The following is a 21274-nucleotide window of genomic DNA, read 5'->3' as shown; positions in this document are numbered from 1 at the left end:
TATAGTCCCCACGCTAGCCCAATGCGGATTATATTTGTTGAAATCGACGGTGGTTTTAGGATCTCATGCACATGGAATCCAGTCATAAGCAAAAACGTAAAAATGTTAAACGTGGAAATATAAGCGAAAACGTATATACCCCAAGGTGGTTGCGTCCAGGGCTCGGAACCGGTTTTTTTCTAAAACCCAAAATAGCCCAATATTTTTAATTTTTTTATGCTCTTGACGTAGGACTGAATCATGTATTTACGTAACAACTTCGTATTATTAGATTGTCCCATTAAAAATAAAATAATAAACCAAAGAACGAAAAATAACGTAATAATACCGGTATTTTTTGTATGAAGAAAAAACCGGTTCCGAGCCTTGGACTTGCGTCTGCTACCCCAAGGTTGTCTGGAAGAGATCGCTTACAGCGATAAGACCGCCTGTTGCTACCTTTATTTACACTGTAAATCTGTTATTGTAATTTTGTTTGTGGTGCAATAAAGTGTATTTACTTACTTACTTATATCGCCGGTTGAAAAACCAAACGCCGTGAGTGTTGTATGGCGACCGAGTAACATTAGAAAGAAGGTAAGCGTTCTAGACATGTCTTTTTATTAAAAATCACCATTGAAAAGTAAGTCACAGCAAATATGTTAGTATTATAAATCATATACGACATACATTCTTTTACTTTCATAAGTAATATTAACTATTTTTTTAAAGCGTTTCTCCATATTTTTTAATAAAGACACGTCAAGGTTGTTTTCCTTATTTCTAATGCTAAAATAAACGAGCTATAGTGTGCGAAACATTCAAGTTGATTAACAAGAGCAAGTGCCGATGAGTCGATGTCAACTTTAGCCAGTCTTCTCTAAGGGTGGTATTCCAACTGGCCAATTTCTTGGTCCAATGTGCATTGCGTCTCTCTCTCATATACCAAAATGTGAGACGCAAATAAACATTGGACGCAAGAAGTTGGACAGGTCGAATACCACCCCGTGGTCATGGAGACAATGTCGTCCTCGAAACATCAGAGGTAGTTTTAAAATTTAATTAGACGCGATTAAGTTCCGTTTCGTAAATAATAATGTGTAAAAATCATTGACGTATAATATCTAAGGACGGGCTAATGGGGCACTAAAATGGTACAAATTCAGTGGTGTTTACTCACGAATTCCAGCCAATCGTGCAGTCTAACGCAAGTAGTTGCGACCAATAGCGCGCGTAATGCGAACTCGTCAACCAACCGCGCGCGTCAGGCGAACTCATCAACCAATCGGGTTGTAGCGATTTCACACCGCTGTACTGGCCCCTGTCATGCCTCATTATTATTGCCCGTAAAGCCAGTCCCTAGATATCTATGTCAATGGTAAAAATAGTGAAAGTTTTTTTTTTTTTACTATAGGACATTCTTACACGGATTGACTAAGTCCCACAGTAAGCTCAAGAAGGCTTGTGTTGTGGGTACTCAGACAACGATATATATAATATACAAATACATAGAAAACAACCAAGACTCAGGAACAAATATCTGTGCTCATCACACAAATAAATGCCCTTACCGGGATTCGAACCCGGGACCGCGGCTTCACAGGCAGGGTCACTACCCACTAGGCCAGACCAGTCGTCGAGTTTAAATCAGTGAGTTAGGCCCACTTGCACCATCCCACTAACCCAGGGTTAAGCGGTTAAACCGTTAACCAAATGTCAAAATGTACTAGTAACCATGGTAACTCCTGATTTAACCGGTTAACCCCGGGTTAGTAAAATGGTGCAAGTGGCGCTTACTCGAGTATCTCGGGCACTAGCGACAGGTAGAGGCCGACGGCCTCGGCGCGACACTCCTCGAAGGCGGAGCCGAGTGTCGTGAACTTGCTGTCGTACGTCTCGCCCTCCGTGTACCACGACTCGATCGGCTTGCCTGGGAATATTTACATTTGGTTAAACAAATTAGTACCGTCGAAAAACGATGTCAAATAATACTTGAAGATTCCCAGAAGAGAACTCAAAACAAAAGGTAATCACGGTTCATATCCCGGTCGATATAAGTGTATTGGTAAGAATGGTAAGAATGACAATAATTGAGCATATATCGTCGGGTGACAAGCAAAACTCACTAAGTACCACCACAAGTTCATAGCCATTAGTGAACCATATTAGTACGAAAAGAAGGTTGATTTTTGTTTAAATATTTTTTAGTAATTAGTGAGTTTTGCTTGTCACCTGACGATATTTTCAAAAAAGGCGAAAATATCGATGTCGAACTAACATTATAATTGATTTTTTGCTTTGGCCGATCTTGGCCAACACTGAAAGGTTTATTAATACAATGTTATAACGTGGAGGTTAATATTGAACTGCAACCGCGCGGGCCTGCGGCCGTGTTCGGCGGTCCAAGAGTTAATAGGGGTCACTTAAAAACGTTGAAAAGGATGGACCACTCACCAGTGAGCGGGTTCTTGACTTTGTTTTTGTCGAAGTTGAATGTGCCGTCCGCGTTTTGTCGCAGCAGCTTGCCGCTGCCGTGTCCGAGCAGCTCGTGCAGGCCCACTTGCACCTACAACATAGTACATATATATTTAATTTCACAAACGGGTCTAAAGCTTTGGATTCCTCCGAAAACGGTGCCGTCATATGACGACCGTCATATAGCGGCAGCAAAAGACGGCCGTCTTTACGGTGGCGACATGTGGAAAGTACCACGGCGTCATAACACACCGTCATCCACCAAGGTCAAAGCGGCAAATTTGAAAAATGTAGGCGCGATGGGATAACGTCCCATAGAAAATTTGAATTTCGCGCCTTTTCCTACTGACAAGATTTGCTTGATCATCTATAATTTACTTGGAGGATGAAATATCATCAAAAGAGGAAAATATTCGAATTTAAACTGTTGTGAGACATGCTAACATTGAATAATTTTACGGTTTAGACTCACTTAAACTGCACTGTTAGTGCTTGAGAAAGGAGACCTAGGCTCTCCGAAACATGTCGCGCGAGTGACTTAAAACAAGTGAGTCTAAACCGTAAAATTATTCAAGGAAAATAATCGTAGTACGGAATCATTTATTCAAATCTCGTGTCATTTATTCAAAATGGCGTCACCGCTATCTAATAAAACGTTCACGAAACTATCGTTCTAACTATTACGTTACGTTGACAATCAACGTAACGTAACGCCGTCTAGGAAACCGCGCCATCTTGTTTACATAGACAACGTTCTAGTGACGTCAGTCAACGCTATATAGCGGCCGTAATATGACGGCACCGTTTTCGGAGGAATCCAAAGCTTAACGCGATATAATTTCATTGTTTTTACCTTAATTCCGACGTTTCAGCCGAGTTGCACAAGCTCTGGTCACGGAAAGACTGACAACCCAGCAAATGTCAACGGAGATATTAATCAAACACCACTAAACTACCCGAAATTAGTTTATAAAAAATGTTCGGGGTAGACAAAGAAATTGCAGCTACCCGTTAAAGTTTAATGTGTATTGTCCACGGCACGACACGCAACACTCAGTATCCGTACACTGGTCCGAATGATGGAATTTAAGGTAAAAACAATGAAATTATATGGCGTTAGACCCGTTTGTGAAATTAAATATGTGTACAAAACGCGAGAGTTTACAGTGTTAAACATAGTACATGTAAATTAGTGTGCGAAAAAGATGTCGACGCTTCGGCAGGCGTCAGCCGAGCCGATCCGAGGCGAACCATGCCTTTTTAGCTCTTATTATGTGGCCATAAGGATTTTTTTATCGGGTTTTGCCGATTTCGCGTTGATAGTTGTGGGGAGACTTTATATAAAATGTTAATAAGTTTCTGTTAAACTGTACCTTTTGGTGCGCCGTCACGTTTGATAAGTTTAAAGATACCGATCTCGACGGGATTGTTTCGCTACCCTCTCAGCCAGTATTTTAAACAATATGTCAAAATTTTGTGTTACTTGTGAGAATCTTGAATCTTCTAATGTTTACAAATTTCAGTATTTCAGTAGCTGGAGGTGACCAAATTCACAGTTTGCACACTTTACAAATTTACATAAACAAATTATTTCTAATTGGATAGGTCCTAACTCCTTTTATTTCCGCTACATATATTATATTATATAGTAGTGACTTGGTTCGACTAATGACTCTGGTATCCTCTGAGGCAAGTCTCGTAGAATTCAAGGTTTTCTAATTTAGACTTCTACTCGTATTAGCAGTTCTTTCTTACCAAATCTAGTTACAGCTAAAAAGTCTCACCTCAAAGGCGGGCACTCTGTACTTCTCGAGCAACTGCTTGTCGGTATCGTTGAGGAAGGGTATGACGGACTCCTTGTACGCGGCGGGGATCACGTTGCCGAGAGACACGTTCTTGAAGCCCTCGTCTTGACGGATTTCGTCGTCTGTAACGGAAATATTACATTAAAAAAAAAAAGTTAAATATGGCCGCCAAGCTGAGTTTATCGAGGTTAAGGGATACGAAACCTTTGACGGGGGTTAAACATCACAATTTGGTTTTAAATATCGCCGCTTAGAAGCAAAATCCTACTTTCTCCATTCTCTCAGACCAAAGCTACTTGTACATATAAGGAAAAAAAAACAAAAAAAATCCTGTCAATAACACGTAAAACGTAACCAAGTGACCAAACACACATAAACATAACTAACCACATGTCACACAACTAACTAATCTAACCTAATGGGTCCTATAGGATACCTTTTTCAAAATTATGAATACCTACCCTATAGTGTTGGAAAAAACGCGCCCAGTCAAATGAAAATGGAAAATGTTTACAAAAAAAAACCGGCCAAGTGCGAGTCGGACTCGCGCACGGAGGGTTCCGCACCATCAACAAAAAATAGAGCAAAACAAGCAAAAAAACGGTCACCCATCCAAGTACTGACCCCGCCTGACGTTGCTTAACTTCGGTCAAAAATCACGTTTGTTGTATGGGAGCCCCACTTGAATCTTTATTTTATTCTGTTTTTAGTATTTGTTGTTATAGCGGCAACAGAAATACATCATCTGTGAAAATTTCAACTGTCTAGCTATCACGGTTCGTGAGATACAGCCTGGTGACAGACGGACGGACGAAAGGACGGACAGACGGACGGGCGGACAGCGGAGTCTTAGTAATAGGGTCCCGTTTTTACCCTTTGGGTACGGAACCTTAAAAATGTCTCGGTATGGCAATGGGTAACCATTTTGGACACCTCGTCCGTTCAGCTATTTCTGGTGCTGTGTACGTACAGTTGGGGATGTTGATGCCGGCGGGGATCCCGCTGCCCGAGAAGGCGAGCATGTCCGGGTTGGTGAAGTCGGGCCGCAGGAACGTGTCCTTCTCCAGGTCAGAGCCCCACGGCAGCAGCTTTATGAACCTGTGGGGGCATGTACAATCGACGTGGCAATGGGTAACCATTTTGGACACCTCGTCCGTTCAGCTATTTCTGGTGCTGTGTACGTACAGTTGGGGATGTTGATGCCGGCGGGGATCCCGCTGCCCGAGAAGGCGAGCACGTCCAGGCTGGTGAAGTCAGGCCGCAGGAACGTGTCCAAAGTCAAAGTCAAAGTCAAAAATATCTTTATTCATGTAGGCCTAGCAACAAGCACTTATGAATCGTAACATACTTATAAATTATCTTAAGCTAATTATCAGAGCAATTTATTGATGTTATTATTCCATAATAATATTGGATTATTATACAAATCAAATTTAACACAAATATAAGAATTTCACAAAAGGATCGTCAAACATGAAAAAAAAATTGTATAAAAAATACTAGTCTAGAATGTTTCTAGAATAAAATCTAAATGTCAAATAAATAAATAAAAAACACAAAAGAAGTACAAACATCGGAATATTCGGAATATCAATTTCCTCATCATTAATCAAATATACCTAATATATAAATAATCATTTCGAATAACAATTAATCCCACGTTGTTTTATCATTCATGTAGTCTTGTGTGGTATAATACGCTTTGGGTATAAGTTTACGCTTTACATAATTCTTAAATTTATTAATAGATAATTCAGTAATATGGTTTGGAAGTTTATTATAAAATCTCACACAATTACCCATGAATGATTTTTTAATTTTATGGAGCCGAGTGAAGGGCACTGCGAGCTTATGTTTATTTCTAGTATTAATATTATGAATTTCACAATTTTTTCTAAAATTTACAATATTTTTATGTACATACAGAATATTCTCATAAATGTATTGACAGTGCACTGTCATTATGTCAATTTCCTTAAATTTATCTCTAAGTGAGTCTCTATGGTTCATTTTGTATATTGCTCGAATAGCCCTCTTCTGCAGAACAAAAATGGTATTTATCTCTGAAGCACCACCCCATAGTAAAATACCATATGCCATAATGCTATGGAAGTAACTAAAATATACTAATCGAGCTGTTTTCACATCAGTTAACTGACGGATTTTGCTCACTGCAAAAGCTGCAGAACTCAGTCTATTCGAAAGAGTAGCAATATGGGGATCCCACTGGAGTTTAGAATCTAAAGTTATACCAAGAAAAACTGTACTATCAACTAATTCCAATTCCTCATCCTTCACAATGACACTTGTTTGCACATGCCTAACGTTACTACTAGTGACAAACTTAATACATTTAGTCTTTTTCTCATTTAACAATAAATTATTAACATTGAACCAATTTACTAATTTTGAAATAGCATCGTTTACATCATTGTAAGCTTGTTGCTGTCGTTTGACTTTGAAAATAAGTGAGGTGTCGTCTGCAAACAACACTATATCATGGTGGGTCTTTACAAGGAATGGCAAGTCATTTATGTAGATAAGGAACAGGAAAGGCCCCAATATTGACCCCTGCGGTACACCCATAGAGACCAATGACCCCGGTGATCGCTGTCCACTCACATCGACCCTTTGTATTCTACCATTTAAGTAGGACTTAAGTAAATTCAGTGCCGATCCTCTAACTCCATAATAATGAAGTTTCCTGATTAATGTTTCATGACAAACGCAGTCGAAGGCCTTAGACAAATCACAGAAGATACCTAAAGCATCTCGTGACTCCTCCCAGGCATCGAAAATATGCTTAATTAGCTCAACACCAGCATCGGTTGTTGAGCGACCCCGCGTAAAACCAAACTGCTTATTATGCATTAAATTATTAACGTTAAAATGTCGTACTAATTGAGAAAGAACTAATTTTTCAAAAATCTTGCTAAATGTTGGTAGCACAGATATCGGTCTAAAGTTAGTGGGGTCAGAGCTGCTACCAGATTTAAATAAAGGAGTTACTTTACTATGTTTCATTAAATCAGGAAACTCGCCGCAATCAACACTGTTGTTAAATATAACTACCAAGTCAGGCGCTACAATTTCTACTAAGGATTTGACAGCATGGACAGAGACTCCCCAGAGGTCATTAGTTTTTTTGACATTAATTGATTTAAACGCCTTTATTACATCTGAGGTAGAAACATGTTCAAAATGAAGGTCTCCACAACACTCTGGAGCGTTATGTTTTAATAATGTAACAGCAGATGAGGGTGATGAATTTAAATCCTTAGTTGTGGATACTGGTACCTCGGTGAAAAATTTTTCAAATTCTGTAGCTACTTCTAAATTGGAATCTATAATTTTGTTATCAATATTTAGTTTAAGTTCTTTAATTGTGTGTTTCGAGCGACCAGTCTCCACATTTATTACTTTCCAGGTTGCTTTAATAATGTCGGAACTACTTTTTATTTTCTGACTTAGATAATTTCGCTTAGCTATATGACAATCTACTTTAAACTTCTTCGAATATTCCTTGACATGTTCTTTAAATTCATCACTCTGATTAAACCGCCGTTCCTCATACAAGGCATACAGTTCACGTCTTCGTTGATGTAAGTCCGCAGTAGCCCACTCACTAAAAACTGATGCACCATTAACTACGACCGATTTTGAGGTGAATATCGCATTATAATGTTCCATAAAAGTGTGAAAGAATGAATTATACATACTATTAGGACTCATATCGGAAGACAAAAAGGGTAGCGCCTGAACTAAACTTTGCTTCATTCTTTCCACGCGGTCCGAGGTTACTGGTACAAAAGTTATTTGTTTTCTCATAGTATTTTTCCTTAATGCCTCAAATACCATTAATTGACCTAAGTGGTCTGATTCTAAATTGCTGATAACTTTTTTAGTAATAGGAAAAATATCAGTGAAAATATTATCAATACAGGTTGCACTAGAGGCAGTCACTCTAGTGGGCTCCATAAACATGTGGTTGAGATTACAAGATTTGAAAAGATTCAATAATCTACAAGACATTGTTGAATTTTCCAAAATATTTACATTAAAGTCGCCGCATATAAGCAATTTCTTACTAGAAGATGATATTTTAAGTAGGGCAGATTCCATTATGCTTTCAAATAGTTCAAAATTACTTAATGGCGGCCTATACACACAGACAACAATAAATTGCTCCAATTCTACTGCACTTAGTCCTTCTCAAGGTCAGTCCTTCTCAAGGTCCGAACCCCACGGCAGCAGCTTTATGAACCTGTGGGGTCATGTACAATCGACGTGGCAATGGGTAACCATTTTGGACACCTCGCCTGTTCAGCTATTTCTGGTGCTGTGTACGTACAGTTGGGGATGTTGATGCCGGCGGGGATCCCGCTGCCCGAGAAGGCGAGCATGTCCGGGTTGGTGAAGTCGGGCCGCAGGAACGTGTCCTTCTCCAGGTCAGAGCCCCACGGCAGCAGCTTTATGAACCTGTGGGGGCATGTACAATCGACGTGGCAATGGGTAACCATTTTGGACACCTCGCCCGTTCAGCTATTTCTGGTGCTGTGTACGTACAGTTGGGGATGTTGATGCCGGCGGGGATCCCGCTGCCCGAGAAGGCGAGCACGTCCAGGCTGGTAAAGTCGGGCCGCAGGAATGTGTCCTTCTCCAGGTCAGAGCCCCACGGCAGCAGCTTTATGAAGCTGCGGGGGCATGTACAATCGACGTGGCAATGCGTAACCATTTTGGACACCTCGTCCGTTCAGCTATTTCTGGTGCTGTGTACGTACAGTTGGGGATGTTGATGCCGGCGGGTATGCCGCTGCCCGAGAAGGCGAGCACGTCCAGACTGGTGAAGTCGGGCCGCAGGAATGTGTCTTTCTCCAGGTCAGAGCCCCACGGCAGCAGCTTTATGAACCTGGTAATGGTAATGTACAATCGATATGGCATTTTATTCTTTCTCAAGGCAGCAAAAATAAAGAGAGAAAGAGAGGGGAATTGGCTGGATAGAGTGACCATGTTCTTAGTTGCCGAGGCTTGTCGAGGACTGATAAAAGAGACGAGTCGAGCTATTATTTAGTAACTTTATTTTTGAGTACAATTACATTGACACACCTCATTCGGTTCTCGTATGCTATTTTATTCTATTTTTTTCTCTTAACCTTTTCGACGCCGTGTCAAACACAAAAGCTGTCGTCACGCTGACGCCACGTCACCGAAGTGTCAAAACTGAAATTGAACTTTATGCATATGCACGTAGGTCGATGTTGCTCTGTGGTCTTTGACCGATTAATCGGTCTTTGGCGTTGAACCTACGGTGCGGATATATCGGTCATTGGCGTCCAAAAGGTTAATGAATGTTTTAATAAGGTATACAGGATTTTGACCCTTGGAGACCCTATACATCTCTAAGGATAATTTGATTAACTATATATTATAATATTTTAGTTCTAACCCTTAGAGACATTTACACCTCTAAATAATTTTAGATTTTTCTTTCTATATGTTTTTTTAATTATATTTTTTTTTGTAATTCGACATTTAGAGACTTTATACATCTCTATGTAATTGTAATACTTTAGTTTGAATTGATATTTGCGGTTAGATGTAGTTATTTCATAATTACAATACAATACAATACAAATACTCTTTATTGCACACCTCATTACAGAAAACAATACAGATAATACAGGAAGAAGTTAAACAACAGGCGTTCTTATCGCTAAAAAGCGATCTCTTCCAGACAACCTTTAGGTAGCGGAAATTAATATATCAATTGAAATTAATTGTTGATGTGTTTGTTTTTATTTTTGCTTGTATGTAAATTCCATGTTGACGTGTAAAAGTGCCCTTGTGGCCTATTTGCTGAATAGATGTTGATGTTTGAGTCCGCCGATCCCTGTTTCGGCCGATGTATACCTAAATATGTGAATGAGTGTACCTCCTGTTGGCCGAAACGTTAATGCAATTGAAAATGTTAGCCATTAACCATTATAAATTGAACCGTAAACTGTATCCGTCCGTAACGGTTTAAGGTTCAATTTATAATGGTTAATGGCCAACATTTTCAATTGCATTAACGTTTCGGCCAACACTGTGTACCTCTCGGCCCCGTCCACCAGGGCTCCGAACTTCTTGGACATCTCCTTGTTGACCATGGCCACGAAGCCTTCGAACTCGCCGCGCTGCCCGGCCGGGTCGCGGTACGTCTCTATGAAGCCTTGATATCTGACAATAAAAAGACAACCGTTCATATTAATTATATTTTGATACTAGCTTATAGCTTTAATATCTGGAAAACATATAAAAACTCAAAAATGCGCGTTTTTTCAGAGATAAAACCTAGCTAGATCGATTTACGCCCCAGCAATTATAGCAATTTCATCGAAGTCGTTAGAGCCGTTTCCGAGATCCCCGAAATATATATATAAATAAACATATAAATCAATAAATAAATAAGCAAGAATTGCTCGTTTAAAGGTATTAGAATATATAAATTAAACGTATAAATGAATAAGCAAGAATTGCTCGTTTAAAGGTATTAGATAAAAGAATGAATGATTGATAAAGATAGATAAAAGATTTTTATTCGTGACGTTCACAAAACATGTACGAACATGTACAGACAACAACAGCAAGAACAGAAGAGAACAATAAGTGTGCATCACGAAATGGACCCAACTCAGCATAATGCTAGTATAAAGCCAGCGCTGGTCTTCCGTAGGGCCCATTCGGTGATGCCACGACAGATAACACAAAAAGATACATATTAAAACATTTGCAAAAGATACACAGAAGAAGTAATTAAGAAAACAGAGAATACAAAAATTTATACATGAAAACGAATTAAGAATACAAACAAAACAAAAAGAAAAGAAAAACATAATACGATACGACCACTCCATAAAACTATCCTGGAGGGGCGGATAAGACGCAAGCGGGGTAGAGGAGAACCCAGACGCAGCTTTTTAGACCAAGCGAAAGAAAAAGTAGGGGTCGTGTCGTATCAAAAAGTCAAAGAGCTGGCGCAAGATAATGAATTCTGGAAGATACTCCAACGACAAGAGAATAACTAAGTTAATGATGATTATAGCTCGCGGGAGTTTTATTACAAAACTAGCGACCCGCCCCGGCTTCGCACGGGTTAACAAATTATACATAAACCTTCCTCTTGAATCACTCTAAGTATGTATTAAAACAAAACTGCATCAAAATCCGTTGCGTAGTTTTAAAGATCTAAGCACACATACAGATAGGGAAGCGACTTTGTTTTATACTATGTAGTGATATGTCTGAAAACTAAAAACTATACCTTAAACGCGTTACGGCTGCGATGTTACGCAACACCGCAGTGTCAGGGAGCCAGCCGCGAAACCGCACTTAACCCCCTTCGATACTTTACCCAAAATGTACTCACGTCTCAATAATAGGCCCCTTATTCCTAATCCAGAACCGGCTGCCTTCCTTATGCTCGTCCAAACTGCCTTCAGTGAAACTCTTCACATAATGTTTCAGCATGTCCCGCTCATTGTCGTTGGCGGCGTGAGTGACGGCCGTGTTCAGGTGGTCTGTGGCCAGCGCCAGCAGGGGGGAGTAGTCTCCGCGGGACTCGATGAAGTAGGCGTTCTTGTATTTCTCGGGGGTGGTTGCTAGGGGGGTTGTGTCGACGCTGGCGTAGCGGATGGTGAAGAGGGGTACTGGAGAAGTATAGAAAAGATGGGAAGCAAATAAATTATACTCGAGAACAGGGTTGTTGCGAATTTCCGCATCCGCAACCGCGGAACTTCCGCATTATTTTCAACATCCGCATCCGCATCCGCATAAAATCGATGCGGATTTAATGCGGATGCGGATGTGGAACAGGTCGGTACAGGAACGTCTTAGCATCGGCGTAAGTGCTAGACTGCTAGGTATAATTTAGTCATTAACCAAAAAAACCTATTAGAAATGAGCAGTCAAGCGTGAGTGGGACTTAATGTACGGAACCCTTGGAACGCGAGTCCGACTCGCACTTGGCCGGTTTTTTGAAATAAAAATTACTAAAATGTAATATTTGACGTTTTTATGGTACTATCTTGACATCCGCATCCGCATCCGCATCCGCGGATGTGAGCCTTTAAAAATCCGCATCCGCATCCGCATCCGCGGATGTCAAAAAATCGGCATCCGCAACATCCCTGCTCGAGAATATTAAAGCCTGACCAGTTATGATCATTGTCAAGAGGGCGCTGTTATTTACATGTATTGTTCAGTTCAGCATATTATGAAAAAGAATAGTTCCAGTGAAATTCCGCAACATGGCGCGTGTTCATATCGTCAGGTGACAAGCAAAACTCACTAATTACTAAAAAATTATTTAACAAAAATCAACCATATTTGAGTACCAATGGCTGACTATATGACCTTGTGGTGGTAATTTGTGAGTTTTGCTTGTCACCTGACGATATATTCCTGGTCAGGATTTATTTTAAAAAGAGCCAGTGAAATAAACTAAAGTTTCCGGTTGTTACATTGGATCAAACCATAACTAAGAAAGACAATTTTTTTTGGGTGTTTCGTTCATTTCAGTTGATTATGCCTATTTTAACACATGTCAGTTCAATATGTTTCTCGCATTTTTGGTAAAATTTCGTATCAAAATTAACTTCTTATTGACGGGTAACAATATTAACATTAGTACCTATGGAAGATTGCGGGTCACTTCTGGATGAGATTGGCTCAGGACCGGGATAAGTGGCGTACTCGAAGAGAGGCCTATGCTCAGCAGTGGGCGATAAAAGGCTGATATGATGATGATGAGTACCTATGGAAGGTTTGGTACAATATACAACTTACGTCCATCTTCTGCGGTAGTTTTGAACGTCCGGCAGATGTAAGCTTCGATGCGTTTCGTCTTCATCCACTCGTTCACCAGGTCCGAGTCCTCTTTCGTGCAGTTGCTTGAGAAGTATGTGGTGACACCCTGACACAAAACAAACCTTTGTTATACGAGTACAACATCTTCACTACATAGTATAAAACAAAGTCGCTTCCCGCTGTCTGTCTGTCCCTATGTATACTTAGATCTTTAAAACTACGCAACGCATATTGATCCGGTTTTTTTTAATAGAGTGATTCAAGAGGAAGGTTTATGACTTTATGTATAATTGCTAATTAAAAGATACAAAAGATAAAGATATTTATTTGCAAAAATGTAGTGGTAAACTTAAGGTTGATACAATTTAAGGTGGATTGGGATAACTTCGAAAAAGGGAAAGTGGGATAAAAAATAAACTCTCTCTAGTTCATAAAGGACTTTATTCAGGGAAAATATTCAGAATCTGTTTCGTCCTTGTGCCATTATTGTGATTGTTGTCATGGGAAATATTTTTCCTACCAGTTCTAAAACCTAGTAGCAGAGAAAAAATAACAACATCCAACCAAGCCAAATGCGATCTTATAACAATGGCAAAAAGACTTAATTATAGTAATTTTCTAACTTTATCAACAAGTACAAAAGATCATCGACTTACCTTAACAGGCAAGCCTAGACCGGTTAGCCTCGGTAAATACTAACAGTAGCATTCTTAGGACGAAAGTGGACGACCGCGCGAAATCGCTTCATCATACAAACCGAGTCCTCATTTTCCCCTCTCGATATTAACATTATTGGAAATATTTACTTAATGGTTTTCTTGGAACTTATTCACTAAATAACAATCAAGATTAAGAATAAGAGAAGAAACTCAAGAGTAATCCAAACTAATTCATAGTTTCTATTTCTCCAGCATCGATGGTACAGTCACCTGCAAAACGTATTCTTCGAAGGCCGCAAAAATATGTGGACACGCTCTTATGGCCCTACAAACAATATCGTGTCAGATATTTTAGCGGCCTTCGTAGTGTAAGATATTATTGCAGGTGACTGTACAGTCAGCAGCAAAAGTTGCTAAGCGGGCGAGGTGTTCAAAATTACCTTGACGCGCTCTTATTCTCTTAACAATAAAGTCGCGTCAAGATCATTTGCACTGTACCTAATGTACCTATGATGTAATATGTCTGTACAAAAGATCACTCACCTTATCAGCTAAGCCTAAACTCGTCAGCCTCGGCGCCAAGCTGTATATAGCATTCTGCGTGTTCTGAAACAGCTTGCTTATATGCGTGATGTCATTCTCGTAAGCTTTGGAGGCCTTGACGATGATCTCAAAGGACTCCTTGGGCAGGTTCGGTATGAACTTGGTGTCGCCGAAGCCTTTGTAGTTGCCGCTGTTGGCTAAAATGCCGCCGGCGTACACTAGGAAGGCCTGAAACAAAACTCTTGATAGAGATGCTTGACAATTACAAGCAAAAGTCAACTTTATGTTAAGTTGTCACATGGTAACTTATCAAATGTTGCACCAAACGACCTATCAATGTCATAGTAACTACTCAAATTTGGTAGAATGAAACAGAAATGGTAAGATTCCAATAAAAAATCATCCCCTTGAGTCCCACTGAGACGATGTCGGGTCAGCGATGATGGTCAAAATTCAATTCTTAGTTGAATATCTCAAGATTGTTTATTGGCTGGCAAATTATCCCTAGGACTCAAAGTGTTTAAGAAAAGCCATACAGCATCGCAAAAAAAAAAGATTTCGCTAAATGGCATAAATGCATTCCTTTTGTCTTTTTAGAAGCCTGTACTGTACTTTGCTAATGATGTTTTGTGTACTACTTATCACAAGTAATCTTTTTGTCTGAAACATGCTTTGGAATATACATGGTATATTTCAAAACATGTTATCAGTAACTTAGGTGTTTTTCCTTTATTCATAATAAGGTCAGGATGTGGTTATTTCATTCATAGATAAACTTGTGGTAAGTTTACTCCATTCAATGGGAAAATAGGTTATATCATAGATACATATGTGGTGAGCTTTTTCTATCAATGAGAACGTAGATTGGGCGGTATCTTTATACATTTGGTTACACAAAGCAAGAATGTGGCTGTGAAATTTTAAAATTTTGCTTTTGTCACAAGTGATTATACTTAGACTAAAATTCAAACAGACAGACTGATATTACCAATGCCGTCTTTACCATAAGGGCACACGGGGCCCGTGCCCAGGGCCCCCATCGTCAGGGGGCCCCGAAGGACAATAAATTTCTCTCATATTTATATCCTCAAAACATTTTTGTCAGCCACGGATACAGTGATAAACTTAGTCAACAACATTGACATATTTGACAAAAATAGGAAACATGTAGTTCCACGTTTTCTTGTTGGGTTGTACTATTATGTTAATAATATATTTCATTTAGTAAACTACACCATCTAGCGATCACCCATGCAAACTACTCCGATTCTAAAGTCAAGTTGCACAGTCTAAACAAGGCCTAAAAAAAAGTTGTTGGCATTGTCTATGGTTGGGAATCCCCGGATGATATACGTGTATTAAACTTTCAGTCTGACAGAAGTTGGGAAGTCAATGATTTAGTTTCGTTTAATATACATTGTGTAAGATAATAGAAGTTTTGATTTGTTCGTATAAACAGTATTTCATTATGTCGAAAAGAACATATTTAAGTGGAGCACAAAAAAGAAAAAAAGTTATAACTCAAAAAGAAGTATCGGAGAAACTTCCTAAGCTTACTTCATTTTTTACGGTTGAAGAAACAAGTAAGCTGAGAGACTCTTCATCCTCATCACCTCAAGATAAAAATACCCCTGAATATCAACTGGAAAAAGAGGTTACGCTTACGTGTGACGAAGATGACAAGCACATATCAATATCACATGCTGAACCCTCGACTTCAAGCAACTGTGAGTTAATAACTGCAAGCATGGAGGATGTATCTGTATCTCCTGACCTTAGTGACCCTGGTACGTACTGTGACGATATTTTAACGGAAGAAGTCCGTGATATTTGGATACGAAAAGGGCCAGAGTTTTTCCAAAATAAAAATTGTGATTTTTCTGAAACTTCTGCAAGTTTTGCAGATTCAAGTGGTAAAACAAAAACTAGATGCTTGACTAAAAATATTTTTACCCGTAAATTGACGAATGGCGAGTCTTTAGAAAGAAAATGGCTCCTTTATTCGCCTTCAAAAAAATCTGTATACTGTTTTTGTTGCCGTCTATTTAATACCACTGCTGGTACTGGAACTGGACAAAACTTGAGTTCTCCAAATGGATATAAAGATTGGAAGCATATAAGTAACTTATTGATGGAGCATGAGAACAGTTTACAGCACAGGCAATTTATGATGAATTATGTTGCAAGAGTGAAAACTACTGGACGAATTGATAGTGAGTTGCTATCCCAATACAATACAGAAATTAACTATTGGAAGAATGTGCTTAGAAGGATTGTTGCAGTGGTGAAATTTTTAGCTTCAAGAGGTCTTGCATTTCGTGGTGATAATGAGATATTGGGATCGCAAAATAATGGCAATTATTTAGGATGCTTAGAATTGATTAGCGAATTTGACCCATTTCTTGCTGATCACATACAAAACTACGGAAATCGTGGAAAGGGGAGCAAATCATATTTATCTGCAAATATTTGTAATGAATTTATTAATTTAATGGGACAGCGAGTTTTAATGACAATTGTAAAAGAACTTAAATCAGCAAAATACTACTCTATTAGCGTGGATTCTACGCCAGATCTGTCTCACGTTGACCAACTCACTTTCATCGTTAGGTACGTAAAAGACGGAGAGCCTATTGAGAGATTTATGCAATTTTTCCCTATAAATGAACATAGTGGGCAATATATAGCAGATACTATTTTAAACTTCTTTGAAAGCCTTGATATTCCTATAAAAGATTGTCGCGGGCAGAGCTATGACAATGCGTCAAATATGTCTGGAAAATACTCCGGTGTACAGTCAAGAATAAAAGAAGTTTGCGAATTTGCAATATACGCTCCATGTGCGGCACATTCGCTAAATTTAGTGGGTGTTCAGGCTGTTGAGTGTGTTACTGAAGCAGTAGCATTCTTTCAATTTGTGCAAACATTGTACAATTTTTTCTCAGCTTCGACCAAACGATGGAAAATTTTGACAGAGCATTTAGGTGCAAATAGAGTCCTGCAGTCTCTTTCGTAAACTAGGTGGTCTGCACGTGCCAATGCCATTAATGCTTTGAAACATGGTTATTTAAATATTTCTGAAGCATTGTCCTCAATCGCAAGTGACAGAAATCAACCAGGAGACACGAGAAACGAAGCCCAAAGCCTAGCAAAAAAAATGGATAAATTTGAGATTCTTCTTCTAACGGAAATTTGGAATGATCTTTTAGGAATTATGAATAAAACGAGTCTAAGTTTACAGAATAGCACTATAACCATGGACGTTGTAACAAAACTTTACGAATCGTTGATCAGTTATGTCAATGACGCACGCAATAATTTTGATCAGTATGAAACGGCTGCTAAAGAAAAAAACCCTGACGCTGACTACAAAGATAAATTTGAAAGAATAAGAATTCGCAGCACACGAATCACTTTTTTTGAAGGATCATCAGAGACTACACAGTTGAGAGGCAAGGAAAAGTTTCGTGTAGATACTTTCATTCCCATTATTGACACGTTAATAACACATTTAAAAATACGTTCGGCAGCATACCAAGAAATCGGTAATCGATTTAGTTTTCTTTGTCAGTTGACAAAAATCGAATCTGGCGAGTTGACCAAAAAATGCAAAGAATTTGCAGAATTTTATCATGAAGATATTAATGCATATGAGTTCAAAACATAATGTTTTCATTTAAGTCAATATTTAAAAAACACAGCAATGCAATCAGCGGATTTAAATATCTCTACCTTACATAAACTAATAAAGTCAGATAAATTAGAAGAAACTTTTCCCAACGTTGAAATTGCTGCAAGAATATTCCTTTGCCTAATGGTTACCAATTGCAGTGGAGAGCGGTCATTTTCGCGGCTTAAGAGAATAAAAAATGAATTGCGAACAACAATGTTACAAGAACGACTAACTAACTTGTCAATTATGTGCATAGAAAATGACATCCTTCAAAAAATGGACTTTGAGGGTATAATAGAAGATTTTGCTCAACAGAAATCGCGAAGGACACCATTATCGCAAGCGTACCATCAAAAAGAATAGTGCAGCAGCCTACTAATATTATTAATGACACATTATATTGTATATTTGATTACCAATAATAAATATTAAATCATAGTAGAAAAAAGTTAATATAATTAGTTTTCTTTACTTTCCAAAGGGGCCCCAAATTTATGTGTGCCCAGGGGCCCCAGCATAGTTAAAGACGGCCCTGGATATTACCATAATTATTGAGTCAATTCCAACAACTTTTTCTTGTAACATGTTTCAAGGAATTATCATTCTAACTGGGTTGTGGGTAAATATTACAAGATTTTAATCCACATCATTTCTATAGAATAGACTATATATGTACTATAATTTGTATAGATTGAAGTTTGGTTGTTTAGTATCAGTTAGGGATATCTATAACCGATTAATAGTTTTCCACAACTTGACATCATAAATTGTGCGTATTATGCAAGGAAATGAATCAATAAATATTTAGTATGAGAATTACCAGTGGTTTACAAAGTGTTTTGGAGACCAAACAATGTGTCAGAAGAAGCTAAGTATCCAAATATGTGTTGTTTCCAAGCATAATATCCCACTTGCCATAAGGATGCTTTGACAGGTGATTCGTATAAAGATACAAGCAAATCTCGTCCTTATGATATGTGACTAAGTGAGACCAGGGATCGGATACCGGTATTTTTGCAAAAACCGGTTCTGATCCCTGAGTGGGACCTTTGACTAGACTTCGACACATAGATAGTTACTTACTTGGAAATCATCCTCAGTAGCACCAGCTGCTAGGGCAGACTTTTTCAGGTCCTCCAGGGGCTCGCCAAGGAAGATCCTGTGCAGTAGGGAGAAGATCCTTGGAGACTCCGGACTCGTCTGCAGTAGGACTATTAGACCTCCATTCCATGCAGCCTAAAAAAATATGATTCTTGGTTACAAATAACAAACTTAAATATTTTTTTCACTAGATAATGTGACAATGTTTACGTCTTAAGGCAATTGGTAGTGGTGTATCGTCAAAAACCAGTATTGACAATTAATACTGTGATGTGATAGTTTTCTTTTATTTTTAACACCTTTGCTGTGACAATAAGTGTAACTTGTAATTAAGTGAGGTCTTTCTACCCTCAACTGCAGTGAATGTGTTAACACACTCATAATGGTTGAATGGTTTTCAATGTTTTATCAGTAAAGTTGTTGTTATTAACATTACCAAAGGTTGACTGGTAGAGAATGCCTTATGGCATTAAGTCCACCTTTACTATAAAGTTTTTCTTTTGTGCAATAAAGATTAAATAAATAAATTACCTGACTCAAATAATGAGCATACAACTTTTCCTGATTAGTCAGATTATTGAAGGCCTGGGAGCTCTCCAGCTCCACAAACCTCTGGTTGTTGGGCAGCAGGAAATTTGACTTGTCCACGGCCATGGCTGGAATTATACCGTACTTTAAGAAAAGAAATTACATTTATTCCATACAGCACACATACACAGGACAAGATTAAAGATATAAGAAAAAGATAACAACAACAGAAAAACAACATTAAATTATATAGAATAGAAAATTACACATTTGGGTCCAGCAATGTTTATTTTGTTTATTTGTTTATTTTATACATACTAGCACTTACAGATAAACCTTGCGTGCTAATAGTGTTGTTAGTATTATTTATTATATTATATTATTGTATACATTCTAATATTATACAATTCAACATATTAATCTCTCTGTGATGTGTGCAGTAGACTGTTGATTGCTTTATATCACATGCTTTATTTAAATCTTTTAATGTTTTAAAGTTGGACCAAGATAGCTCTGCATGGAATTGGTGTCATTATCAATGCCAAATTTCTATGAAAATATCATGTTTATAATGATATACTCTGCATCTGCACTCACTCACTTTGTTCTATTCAAATTGGTGCAAAATTAGCTTATACAGACTATCTATCATCATTATATATGTATAACAGCAGAATATCATATAAAAATAACAAAAATGTAATGTAAAAATGTAACTTCGTAAATAATTAAATATTAGATAAAACTAAAAGATTAAAAAGTAAGGTTAAACATATTCAAGTTAAAACACTTAGTTCAAATAGTAAAAAGAAGCTAAGTAGATGAAATTACTTGTTAGTATTACATATATAAATACTTTTATTACTGACCCTTAACTATTTTGCTTGGGTTTGATTTTTTTTCGGTCTCTATCGTCCCGGAACAATACCGACGGTATTTACTAATAAATGAATCAGCATAACTTGTACGCCGGCATTTTGTAAGGTTAATAGTCAGGGTCCGCAACATTTGATATAATATATTCTGAATAACTGAAATTTGCGAGGTTGTTTTATACTTACTGTAACTCAAACAAGTGATATTGTTTATTACTTAATTTTAATTTATTGAAAATGAATAATTGGGACCCTGTGTCTTGTATGTCTGTTCGTGAAATGAAATGACAATGACAAATTGACAAATGAAATGACAGCGTTTTACACAAAAATAAAACGCTAATTAAATAACTTACCATATTCGGAACCTAAAGTAATATATTGAGAGTGGCAACACTGTAGTTAGTCGTATTGTCCTTTTCTAGCATATACGTCCATCTCTCTCCCACACCCCCACCACTTCAGGCAGTTGCGTTTGACAATTTTGACAGATAGAAACAAACGCAAATTACCTCATTGTCTCAAAATTATACATATTTACACCAGGCAGGATTAAAACTTTAGGTTCCGAATATGGTAAGTTATTTAATTAGCGTTTTATTTTTGTGTAAAACGCTGTCATTAAACAACTGTACCGATATTCGGAACCTAAAGTAATATATTGAGACGTGTTTGTTATCGCCTGGTGGTGGGAAGACGCCAAGCCAATGTGATTATACATGTACTTACATATTATGTATATGTAATACTAGCTGTTGCCAGCGACTTCGTCCGCGTGGATTTGTATGT

General features: G+C 38.2%; 1 protein-coding gene across 1 annotated transcript in view; it reads right to left on the bottom strand.

Moving 5' to 3' along the window:
* LOC134650100 (dipeptidyl peptidase 3) overlaps positions 1-20761 on the bottom strand; it is a 32025-nt gene extending 11264 nt beyond the window's left edge. Inside the window, exons 1-11 of the mRNA XM_063504931.1 lie at positions 20480-20761; positions 19614-19738; positions 19065-19217; positions 14309-14536; positions 13086-13212; positions 11668-11947; positions 10353-10478; positions 9041-9168; positions 4239-4381; positions 2434-2545; positions 1777-1909 (exon numbers count right to left, since the gene is read on the bottom strand). Of these exons, the coding sequence (XP_063361001.1) occupies positions 1777-1909; positions 2434-2545; positions 4239-4381; positions 9041-9168; positions 10353-10478; positions 11668-11947; positions 13086-13212; positions 14309-14536; positions 19065-19217; positions 19614-19738; positions 20480-20618 (1694 nt within the window). The 5' untranslated portion in view covers positions 20619-20761. The remainder of the gene's footprint in view (positions 1-1776; positions 1910-2433; positions 2546-4238; positions 4382-9040; positions 9169-10352; positions 10479-11667; positions 11948-13085; positions 13213-14308; positions 14537-19064; positions 19218-19613; positions 19739-20479) is intronic.
* Positions 20762-21274: the final 513 nt, after the last annotated feature.

This window comes from Cydia amplana, chromosome 8 (assembly GCF_948474715.1).
Source record: "Cydia amplana chromosome 8, ilCydAmpl1.1, whole genome shotgun sequence".
NCBI lineage: Eukaryota > Metazoa > Arthropoda > Insecta > Lepidoptera > Tortricidae > Cydia > Cydia amplana.
Note: the sequence above shows the minus strand (reverse complement) of the source record. Positions and strands in the feature narration are given on the sequence as shown.